This window comes from Trachemys scripta, chromosome 12 (assembly GCF_013100865.1).
Source record: "Trachemys scripta elegans isolate TJP31775 chromosome 12, CAS_Tse_1.0, whole genome shotgun sequence".
NCBI lineage: Eukaryota > Metazoa > Chordata > Testudines > Emydidae > Trachemys > Trachemys scripta.
In genome coordinates, this window is record NC_048309.1 from 30,161,944 (window position 1) to 30,174,136 (window position 12,193).

The 12,193-nt window shown below is 51.4% G+C and overlaps 1 protein-coding gene across 7 annotated transcripts in view; it reads right to left on the reverse strand.

The window, feature by feature from the left end:
• CHD6 (chromodomain helicase DNA binding protein 6) overlaps positions 1-12,193 on the reverse strand; it is a 195,355-nt gene that overhangs the window by 39,912 nt on the left and 143,250 nt on the right. For all 7 annotated transcript variants that reach the window (XM_034787628.1, XM_034787627.1, XM_034787630.1 and 4 more), the window contains 2 exons: positions 2,180-2,382; positions 1,514-1,713 (listed from right to left, as the gene is read on the reverse strand). In XM_034787628.1, coding sequence (XP_034643519.1) covers positions 1,514-1,713; positions 2,180-2,382 — 403 coding nt within the window. The remainder of the gene's footprint in view (positions 1-1,513; positions 1,714-2,179; positions 2,383-12,193) is intronic.

Genomic DNA, 12,193 nt, shown 5'->3' on the forward strand with positions numbered 1-12,193 from the left:
CTATTGCCGTTTCGCTACTTGCATGAATCCCTCTAACCCTGGACAGGCCCAACTCACACACTCCTCCTCTCAGGACAGGACCAGTTCCCCTTCAGCAGCTCTCCAGACCTTTCCCTGCTGTGGCTGCCATTGCACAGGGTCGGGGCCTGGGCTGGAATTCAGTCCTGTATTGCCCGCCACACACCCAGACTCATGGAAGCAGAGGCCTCCCCAGGAGCTGACTGAGAGGTTCCGAGGCTTCCCCTTGCTAGGGATCCAGCTGGGTTACATTCAGTGCTGCAACTGCAGTGCAGCGTTCATGACCCTCAACGGACCATGCCCCTTGCTCGTTGCATTACTGAAATGTGAGCCCATAAGTGCCACCCTATCAGTTTTACTATTTCTCCATTCCATGCTCGTGCACTGGTGTACGCCCAGTGACGCAGCTCTGCCAGCGTCCCAGGTGTGTGCCATGGTTCCTTTGGTCTGACCAGCACACACCTGATCCCCCAGCCCCGGACCATCCTACTGAGATGGCTCGAGTGCTGGACGAAATGGTGATATTAACTCAGAACAGTAGGCGATGGCGTCATTCACGCCCAGGGAGAGATGCAATGGACGTGAACGTAACCCAACAGCACCAGGCATGGGGGGATTCCAGACTGGACCTGGGACTTCAAATCCACCCCAGAGCCCGGCTGCCTTCTCCTGCACCGCATGGGAGAGCCTCACACTTTACACTGCTAACAGCCTCTGGTATGCCCTGTGGAGCGGTAACGGGAGCAGCTGCCTCAGCTTTCAGCATGGCTCACCTGTGACAAACTACTGAAAGGCAGCGCTGGGAGCCAGCCGGAATGAGCTGCCAAACTTAAAGAACATTATGCCATGGATCGGGGTACCCACACAGTGCCCGCCAAGGGGTGCAGCCAGGTGCCAGGCCTCATTTGTATTAGATCTCAGTACCCCAGATGAGGATTCCCCCGACCCTTTGTGAAGCGCTGGGGGATCTACAGACAAGCAGTGTCCCACAGGGGATGGCGACTACAGAATGGAGTGGAGTCATCTTTAACATAGTGTGGCTGCCTGCAGAGACCACAGGTCCAAGCATGCAGCCAGCACTGGCCACACCTCCATAGTTCTGAGAATAAAGGCCACTATGGGCTGCACTCTGCAGGCGACATTTGCCCCCCATCCCTGATGGACCCAAGCCTGTTCACTGGTCTAAGTAACAATCTAGGCCTCAGGATAAGACAGCTCAGGTTGGTCTGGTGCCCTAACTCTCCAGCCCAAGGTTCCCTCTCAGCTGGGCCAGGGCTGGCCAACTCCTGTATCAGAGAGCCCCTCTGCCATTGCCTCCAGGGTCTGGATGCAAGTCAGTTCTGTGACCCCCTGGCCCCGACACAGTGGTTCCTTGTTGCCCAGCTCTGGCTCTTTGTGTGGCTTCTGGGACCCGCTCTAGTTTAACTCTCTAGTCCTGGGCACTGAAAGCTGGGCGTGCTGGCAGCTGAGCAATAACTGGCGGGAGAGAGAGTACCTGAGTGATTTTGCAGGGCCTGGTTCTGGCCGTCCTTCGTCGGAGTGATCAGATCCCAGATAAAACTCTTAATCTTCTCATCTCCCTTGTAGTGTTTGACGCAATAGACCAGGAGGGCCCGGCAAATCATCTCCATGTCCTTCTCATTCAGGTGCCATTTGAACCGTCCGTGGGTCAGGATATCCTTCCAGCGCCCCCAGCTGGAGGAGCAGAAACACACACCATAAACACTGCAAATGACTGCACTTTTCTAGTGCCCTCCATTGGGGAGCTCACAACGCTGCATGGGACACTAATGGACAAAGCCTGGCCAGTTCCTGGGGAAGTAGGGAAACTGAGGCACAGAAAGGGGTGGGATTCATCAGCATCACACACTGGGTCAATGGCAGAGGCAGGAAAAGAACCTAGGAGTCCTGACTCCCAGCCTATGCTCTAGCCACAAACCACACTTCCTCCCATAGACGTGGGGTTTGGGCACGCAGCAGGTCCCCCCGGCAGGGCACTAGCTCTGCAGCTCCCTGCCAGGTTCATGCCCTCCTGTGCAGCAGCCTGTGACAGGCACAGACAGACAATAGCAAACATGTGACACCAAACCACCCGAGAGCCACAGCTGCGCTTGGGGTCAGCCCAGCCTCACATGGCATGCAGATCCCAGATGAGACCCACCCGAATATGAGTAGGTTCTTCTCCACGCGGAAGCACTCGGCCCGCAAGTAGCGCCGCGTCTTCTCATTGAGGCGCCGCGAGCGCGTGGGCCGCTCGTCGGAGTCACTGTCCAGCTCCGAGAACTCCATCAGCTCATCCTCCTCGAAGGAGTTGTAGTGCTTGGTCTGCTTGCGGACACGGGGCCTGTCGATCACTAAGCTCTCCTGCAGGGGGAGATAGTGAGAGGCTAGTGCGCCCAGAACCACCCGGCAGACCCTTCCCTCTGCACGGTGCCCCCCTTGGCCACTCGCACGAGGTGTGGGGATGCTTCCCTCCTCTGTGCTGCCTTCTGGCCTCAGCAACTCCTAGCACCACCCAGCTCTCTCCAAGCCTAGCATCACACCCAGCATCTGGTACCAGACCCAGATGGCCTGTTCAACGCCCAGCCACTATGGACTGCCACCCACAATTAACTGTGGGTGCAAAAAATGGAGGTTACTTACTGTACCTGGAGGCTCTTTCAGACTCCACATGTGAGTAGGCAAGTACCCCATGCGCCCGAGTCCAAAAATTCTTCCAAGCAGTGTCCATTGGCCCCTACACACGCCATAGATCTCCTTATGCTCCCAACCAAGGGTATAAGAGACAGTGCAGGCTGACGTCATTCCTCCTCTTATTGCAAATCCAACAGGATCTGAAGCAGAGGGGAGGGAGGACGGGTAGTGAATACAGATAGGGACATATATCTTGAAGAACCTCCAGTTACAGTAAGTAACTTCCATTTCTTCTTAGAGTGCTGGTCCCTGTGTGTATTTTACATGTGGATGATTGGCAAGCAGTGCTCAGACTGCAAGTGGGTGCTTGGAAGCTGGTAGCAAAGATGCTTGCAGCACTGCATATCCCACTGCTGCGTCCGCAGCATGAACTAAAGCGCAGTGCATTGTGAACAAGTGGACAGAACTCCAGGTGGTCGCTTTGCAAATGTCTTGTAGTGGGACATCATGTAGGGATGCTGTGGAGGTGGCCTGCGCTCTCGTGGAATGAACTGTGACACCCACAGGGGGAGGGATCTTTGCTTCCTGATAGCACTCTAGGATGCATCCTGAAACCCACTTAGAAATCCTCTGGTTTGCCCACGCGATCTGCCTGAAATGGCAATAAAAAGTCTTGATGATTTCCTAATGGGTTTCGTTCTTTGCAGGTAGAACACCAGGGCACGTCAAACACAGAGGCAGTGAAGTCTCTTGTCTTCAGCAGAAGCATGAGGTTTTGGGAAAAGTACAGATAAGCGAATACTTTGGTTGATGTAGAATTCAGAAACAACCCTGGGGAGAAACTTAGGATGTAGGCGAAGGGAAACCTTTTCTTTGTGAAAAACTGTAATAAGGAGGGTCCGCAATGATGGCTCCCAGCTTGCTGACCCTCCTGGCTGAAATGATAGCTACTAAAAATGCCATCTTCCTGGATAGGCAGGTAGGTCATGGAACATGTTGCCATGGTCTCGAAGGGCGAATTAGTGAGCGTCGACAGTCCCACTGTGGTGTGCCCACTGCGTGAATATCTCGCTTAGGACTGAATTGTTCATCTCCCACGCATGGTCCATTGAGAAGTGACTGCTCAGTTTGGAGCTGTGGATACCTGGAAGGTAAGTGGCCTGCATCATGATGTGATTCCAGATGCACCAGTCTCAAAGTTTGATGGCTTCCAGCTTTAACTCTGGCAGGTGATGTCCACATGCATTCCATCATCTCAATGGTCTGGACTGTTCACAAGTAAGGAGATTGATGCAGTCATTGCAGCCATGAAATTGGGCAAAGCAGTGGGAAAAGACAGTGTCTGTCCTGAGTCCCTATATAACCTGAGTTCACTGGCATGGAAATGGGTGAGAAGTTCTTCACCTACATTTTGGAGACCATTGAAATTTCCTGTGTGTAGCAAGAAGCCAAGGTCATTGCACTTCTAAAGTCTGTGAAACCTGTGGATCACCCTTCTAGTTCTAGGCCAGTCTCTCTTGAGCACCACCTACAAGGTGATGGAGCGTATGATTGTGAACCAAATCGGGTCCACAGTGGACAGTAGCCTACCCAAGAAGCAAGCTGGTTTTCGACCGCACAGAAGTTGCTGTGACCAGGTCCTGGCTTTCACTACAAACATTAAGGCTGAATTCCAACAAAAACTCAAGATTGGTAATGCTTTCATTGATCTGTCAGCAGCACGTGACGTAGTCTAGAAGGATGGTCTGCTACTGAAACTGGCCAAAGTGAACCTGTGTGTGGATTCTCAGGCTACCGAACACCATGCTTAGTGGCCAAACGATGTTCGTATACCTCAGAGGCAAACCAGCAAGCTGCACACTTTAAATAATGGGCTACCACAAGGCTCTGTACTTGCTCCGACCCTCTTCAATGCATATGTGAGCGATATACCTGAAATGATAGTGCAGAATTTTGAGTATGCTGATGATATGGCACTTACAACTCAGGGTCATAGCTTTAAAGAACTTGAAGTGACCCTTACATCCGACCTTAAGATCACAGAGGAGTACTTCGAAAAGTGGCATCTGAGACCAAATTCGGGCAAATTGGTAGTCTCTACTTTCCACCTTGACAAGAGAATCACACAAAACACTCTGTTGAGTTTTGTGGTGAAACTGTGTATTAAGACCCAAAGCCAACATATTTTGGCATCATTCTTGACCACACACTGACCTTGCATGACCACCTCAAGACAGTAGCCTCCAAAGCAAAGACTTGCATCAACATAATTCGAAAGTTAGCAGGAACAAGCTGGAGATCAACTGCCTCAGTGCTACAAACATCGGCCTTGGCCTTGGTGTACTCAGTTGCAGAATACTGTACACCGATGAGGACAAAAAGCTGCCATACCCAACTTGTGGATAGGCAGCTGAATTAGACCATGCAATTCATCATGGGACCTTTAAAATCAACACCTCTACTGTGGCTTTCTGTATTAGCAAACACCGAATCCCCAGCTATCCATTGAGATATAGCCACAGCATGAGAACTTAAACACACCAGACTACCCAGAACTTCCCATCTGGCAGGTTATGGATAACATACCCCAACAATGCCTGAAATTGTGAAAACCACTTTGGACCACACGTGACCATCTCATGTCTCTGGATCTGGGCAGGGAATGGTGAAGTGTCTGGACCTCATCTACCATTCCAAACAAGCACATTATTGCTGATACAACAAAATGCCCACCCAGTTTTGTCCTGCCACAGATACTTTGGACCACACTGAACTGCATTTGAATAAACCACAGAAGATGTGGCTACTTGATGTACAAGTGGAAAATCAAAGACTCACCTTTGCGTGACTGCAGTGAGAGCATCCAAACATCGAACACATCATAACACAGTGTCCCAAATCTGGATTCAAAGGTGAATTGGATGATAACCATGTCACAGAGAAGGCCTTGAAATGGCTTATAGCTCTACAACTGCATCTATAGAATGTTGCTTTGCAGATGTCATACGTACAATAGAGAGACAGAGAGAGCCAGTTTCCAAGGAAAGGGGACGAGACCTTGATCTGCCCTGTTTGCATCATGGTGGTGATATTGTCTGACATCACTTGTATATGGAAGGAGCGAATTACCAGAAGGAAAGCCTTGCATGCAAGGCGGACTACCCACACTTCTCCTACGTTTATACGTAGCCTGGCCTCTCGTGGGATCCAGGTTTCCTGAGCAGTGTAGTTATTCAGGTGAACGCCCCAACCTAGAAGGGAGGCATCAATCACAATGGTGGCTTTGAGGGTGGGCAGGTTGAAGGCAACACCCACCATGACCTTTTTTGGGTTCTACCACCAGGCGAGGTGGGCAATAACTCCAGTTGATGTGGTCCTTGTTTGGTGGATAGATCGAGTGGATCCAAGCTTGTAGGTATCGCAAGTGAAGCCTGGTGAACAGTGTCACGTAAATATGTGTGGGCATGTGGCCTAACAGTGAAAGGGACATGTGCACTGTAGTTCTTGGTTTGCAGGTAATGCGTGAAACCAGATTGCTCATTATGTGAAACCTGTCTGCGGGGAGAAATGCTCTCACTGAAACCAAGTCCAATGTTGCTCCTATAAAGTTTATCATCCTTGTGGGTAACAAAACAGACCTTTTTCTATTTTTGCAACACCTAGAGCTACCAGAAGTTTTATGAGAAACTCTGTTGCTGACCTGACCTCCGCCAGGTGATAATAATAAATTGCATGAGGAGGGGGTGGCCTTGGCCTAAAAGGCTGTCTCTAGTGTTTCCTCCAGGGAGCTGGAGAGTAAATTTCCAGGGAACACGGAGTGTCCTTTAATGAATGCAGGGACTTGAGTCCTTTAATGAATACAGTTAGACAAACACCTATGATGGATGGTCTACATAATACTTAGTTCTGTCCTAAGTGCAGGGGACTGGATTAAGTGACCTCTCGAGGTCCCTTCCAGTCCTACGATTCTAGGATTCTATGACTCATCTGTTCTCTCACTGAAGAGATTTGATTCATCAAAGGGGAAGTGCTAGATGGCGTTCTGGACCTCCCTAGGAAACCCTGATGATTGCAGACAAGAATTCCTCCTCATGACTAAGCCAGAGGCCAGATTCTGGCAGCTGTATCCACTACTTCCACTATGGCCTGGAAAGCTGTTTTTGCCATTAGCTTTCCCTCATTTATAAAGGACCGACATTGGGCTCTATCCTCTGTGGGAAGCTTATCTATGAAATTCGCAAGCCCGGAATAGTTATTGAAGTCATATTTCACTAACAGAGCTTGGTAGTTAGCAACATGAAATTGCAGGCCTTGGAGGAGAAGACCTTTCTTCCAAGGGGATCCAGTCTCTTAGAGCACTTGTCTGTTGGGGTGATCCTTTGATAGTGTACCACGCTTTTTCTGTAGCTACTTGTACCAGTGAGATGGGGGCAAGGTGGGAGAACAAAAATTCAGCTCCCTTAGTGGGAATGAAATATCTCCTCTCAGCTGTCTTCAGAGTAGGGGTACAAGATGCTGGATTGAGCCATATACTGTGGCTGGTTCTAGGCTGGCTTCATTAACCAGGAGGGCCATCTTGCTTGGTCCCTGAGGTTTCAAAATATCCAGAAGCTGGTGTTGAGGGTCCTGGGCTTCCTCCAGTGGGATCTGGAGGTCACTGGCAACTCTTTGCAGTAGCTCATGGTACCGCCCATTGTCATCCAGCAGAGACAGAGAGGAAAAAGTGACCATTTCATCCAGGGATGATGAAGAGACACCCATCAGAACTGTCACTATCTGCGGATCTGGGTCAACTTATTCCTCCTCGTACACTGACAGATCCAGTTGGCAGACGGGAGAGGTGCAGTACGATTCTTGAGAAGGGCCCAGATGCTTAGCATACGGATCCACGACCCCCAACAAAGCCAGAAGAAGGGCATCGATTGGTTGTGGGGGACCTCAAGGAAATCGGTACCAGAGGTGCCTCAGGAGGTCATACCCTGAGAAGTAGTAAGCGTGACACTTAGACTGTCTGTCAGGGCTCGACTGTCTCCAGGGAGATAATGGAGCAGCTACCACCTCCAACACATCCGAGTCCGAAAACTGCTCCACCGGTAGTGGCTGGGCCATCGGTACTGGAGTGCTCCTGCCAGAGGGGTGGAGGTGAGATAGCTCCTGAGACACCGACACAGACTCCTCCTCTGGTGCAATATCCCTTAAGAGGGCTGGGCGGGAGAGAAGGAGAGACTTTGGAGAAGCGAGGAAAATATCCTGTAATGTTATGTAAGTCTCTATACGCCCCAGTGTCCAAGGAGTTCCAGAGGCCAAGTCCAACGGACCCAGTGTGCCCACAGCTGAAAAGCTAGGAGGTAGAGATGATGGATCCAGACCAGCACTCGCAGATGGAACCAGTGAATGTTGGTCCTTACACTTTGGTACTGAGATAGCCGACAAAACTGGGGGATCTTTTTCTTCCACACTTTGCCCTCCAACCTGGGGGTCTTTAGCTGAGCTGGTCCTTAGTTTCTGTTTGTTTTAAGCCTCACCTGACCTGGACAAGCTCAGGGAGGGAGCACATCTCTCTCCTTATGCCCATGAGTGCCCTCTACTCTCAAGGGAAGCCCCTGAAGAGGAGTCTTTAGGCTTAGGTACTGGAGGCTCCGCTCCTAGGCACGTGCTTGGAGGAGCACTGCTCATAAGTTGAGGCCTATGTACAGAGGTCTCCCTGGCCCAGATCGGAGAGGGGCCTCATAGCCTTCTCCATCAGGTACTTCCTCAGGCGAAGCTCACGAGCTCCTCGGTTCCTGGGAGGGAAGGAGCGATAAGATACAGCACTTTGCAGGGATAGGTGCCTCACCGTTGATGTTCGCTGCTGACAGAGAAGGAGAACTGGCAAGACATGCAATTCTTGAAACGTGGGCATAGTCCCAGACCTGGGGAAGGATTTCCCAACTAAGGAAAAAAACCACACTTACTATGAACTTTAACTAACTAGCGACAAAGAGTCCGATGGCACCTTATAGACTAACAGACATATCAGAGCATAAGCACCCAAGAAAGCTTATGCTCCAATACGTCTGTTAGTCTATAAGGTGCCACAGACGTATTGGAGCATAAGCTTTCTTGGGTGCTTATGCTCTGATATGTCGCTTTTTACAGATCCAGACTAACATGGCTACCCCTCTGATACTTTAACTAACTAGTAAGCTAAGAAAAATAGCAATTTACAAACGTCTTTATAGGTGTTATAACAGCTGCAGGAAGACACAGAATTCCGACTCAGGCCAGGTGGTAGTAAGAAGGAATTGGAGAGGTGTCGGCCTGCACTGTCTCTTATACCCTTAGTTGGGAGCACGAGGAGATCTATGGAGCAGGCCAACAGACACTGCTTAGAAGAATTTCCGGACTCGGGCGCATGGCACGCATGCATTCCCATGTGTGGAATACACATCGGGACCAGCATTCCATGAAGAATGAGTGTGTGTATGCGTGGCAGGGCTGGGGAATGACAATCATTTGCAAGCACAAAATAGTGCCTGAGATACCACAGGTGAAAATTAGGCCCAACAGCTACAAAACTACTTACGCGTAGTAGCTGACTCATGCCCCACCACTCCCAGGCAACACAAATGGTGGGGTAAATGCTGTGCTTCATGGAGGAATAATTTACTTTTAGAGGGGGTGGAGGGATAGGGCTGTGACAAGAGAATCAGACGATGGAAAGGTGCATGAAGGTGTAGGATACAACAGCACAAAAGCACCCCGCACCAACTGGAGTCACACCATACCCATATTAGTTGCTGGTCCTGCTGAATCCCATCTCTCAGTAACACAAAGTCAGAGTCAGGCGCACAGAGTCTCACACAGACACAGACACACACAGTCAAGCACACAAAAAGTCAGGCACGCAGACACACAGTCAGGCACAGGCATGCAGTCAGGCACACAGACACATACACACAGGCACACAGTCACACACACCTCTTTTCCTGTTAGAACAGTGAAATCTGAAGAGCTTCTGTGAAATGTTGCCCACTAAGCCTCCCCTTTGCTACCATCTAAGTCCATCTGCTGTTGCTGCCCTAGCTGGAATTTCAGAAGCCAGAACCCCTCGGGAGGCACTGAAGCTGGCTGCACAGTAGTTTGCACTTGCCAAAGAAAGCTGGGAGAGGCCCAGCTGTTTGGCTAAGCATGCAGGCCCGGCAGGACACACTCCGAGAGCAGGATCAGAGGACTAGACTCCATCTGTTCACTCTTTCTTCCAAGCAGGCAAAGCCCTCATTCTTTGTGTTTAATTTTTCTCTTCTAGAAACATCTTCTACCACATACGGGGCAGGCAGGTGCCACAGGGAGCTGGGGCTGGGGTGGCTGGTACTGGCTAGGAGATGTTCCCAAAGGCTATGCTGTGAACGTTCCTGAGGCTCTGCTGCTGGAGAAAAGGCCGACTAGCAAGTGTCAGGAAATAGCCTGGCCTCTCAGGGTACTCCAGCTGCCATATTTACCCACTATTACTGCTGGGTAAAGGGCAGTTTACAGGTGTGGGCAGCACGGCAGCAGCCAAAGCAGAACCACTTGCAAACACTCAGTTATCCCAGTGACCCACCCAAGCGCAGGACAGCTGAGAGGATTCCCTGGCTGTGCATTTACTGTCTGCATTTCTCTTATCTTGGACAACAGCAACAGGCTAGTCAGTTTCACTTCCCAGTTCCCCTGCACTAGCTCAATGCTGTGATGTTGGATTGCAAACATCTCCAGCCAACATTTTTAATTCACAGCAATGTCCCCGTTGTTTTATCAATGAGGTTTCTGTTCATATTAGGTTCAATAGAGGGGTTTTCTTTTAGCAGACAAAGCCCAACGGTTGGGCCTGACCAGTGCGCTCTGGGAAACAAACCCAGACAATACAAAGCCAAGCAGAGGGCACCAATATACACAGGCTTTACGGGGCAACACAGGCATGATCAGAACAGCGTGAATCCTACAGCCTGGGGATTCCAACCTCCACCCCCATAGCAATATGTCATGCACCCTGACTCCACTGCACTCCCCAGGCACTTTAAAGTTAATTAAGTAACCCTCTCCTCACGGGAATTATTAGTCACTTTCATTCACAAAAACAGACCAGGAGAGAAAGACGCTGTGCTGCTGCTGTCGCCTTGCAAACCCCCTAGCACGACATCAGCTCACCCACAGAAGCTTCCTTTCAGCAGGAAAGTGTCCCCAAATTCTGCCCTGTCAATGCAATAGGCTCCGAGGTACAGGGCTCCTCTCACTACACCATGCTCTGACAGCAATGGCTGCAGCCTAACCAGGTCCAACTTCTGCAGGACCAAAGTGTGTATACAAGTGGGCGTGTGTACATGTGTGTGTAAACGTGTGCACATATAGGGAAGGGAAGAGAAGGAATTTGGGTCAAACAGATGCAAACCAAGGAATTTAAGTATAATTCTTCCATTCCCTTTTACAAAGCTGATGTACAAATCACCAGCTCCTCCCCCATGGACATGCTAGGGCAGTGGTCACTAACCTGTAGATCGTCCTGGACACTTTCCCAGCCGATCGCGATCTCTGGGCGCTAAAAGTCCGGTGGTGCAGCAGGGCTGTCACTAAGGCAGGCTCCCTGCCTGCCTGGCCCCACACCGCCCCCAGAAGTGGCCAGCACACTCCCACAGCCCCAGGAGGAGTAGAGGGAAGAGAGGGGTCTCCATATGCTGCTCCTGCCTGCAAACACCATACCTGCAGCTCCCATTGGCCGGGAAAGTGGAACTGCGGCCAATGGGAGCTGCGGTGGGTGGTGCCTGCAGAGAGGGGCAGTGCGTGGAGCCATGTAACCCCCCCGCCCCCAAGGTTGCAGGGGCATGTTGGCCCCTACTGGGAGTGGCATGGGGCTGAGGCAGGCAGGGAGCCTGAATTAGCCCTGCTGCACTGCGGACTGGGAGCCGCCTGAGGTAATGCTGCCTGGCGGGAGCCCAGACCCCAACCCCCAGTGCTAAGCCCCCTCCCAGAGCCAACAACCCATACCCCCTCCTGCATCCTGAACCCCCTCCTGTACCCCAACCCCCCGCCCCAGCCCTGACCCTGCTCCCAGAGCCAGCACCCCACACCCCCTCCTGTACCCCAACCTCTGTCCCAGGCTCAGCCCGGAGCCCCTCCCACACTCCGAACCCCTCGACCCCAGCCCAGAGCCTGCACATCCTCCCAAACCTCCACCCTCTGCCCCAGCCCAGTGAAAGTGTGTGTGTGGGGGGAGAGCGAGCAACAGAAGGGGGGGGTGGAATGAGTGGGGTGGGGCTTTGGGGACAGGACAGGGCAGATCCTGGGTTGTACTTAAATTCAAAAAATGATCTTGTGCGCAAAAAGGTTGGAGACCACTATGCTAGGGTGAGCCATGAGGACTTTCAGCCTGCAGCAATAGCAGTGCTGTCTTGCAGTGATGCCCCTCGAGCAGAGCACGTATACTGCATCTCACACACAGACCCATATTTCCACAGGATTCCCTCCCTATTAACCAGGGACATGGCCTCTGGGTGCAGCCCAGGCTGCCAGGGCCTTCCACAGCCAG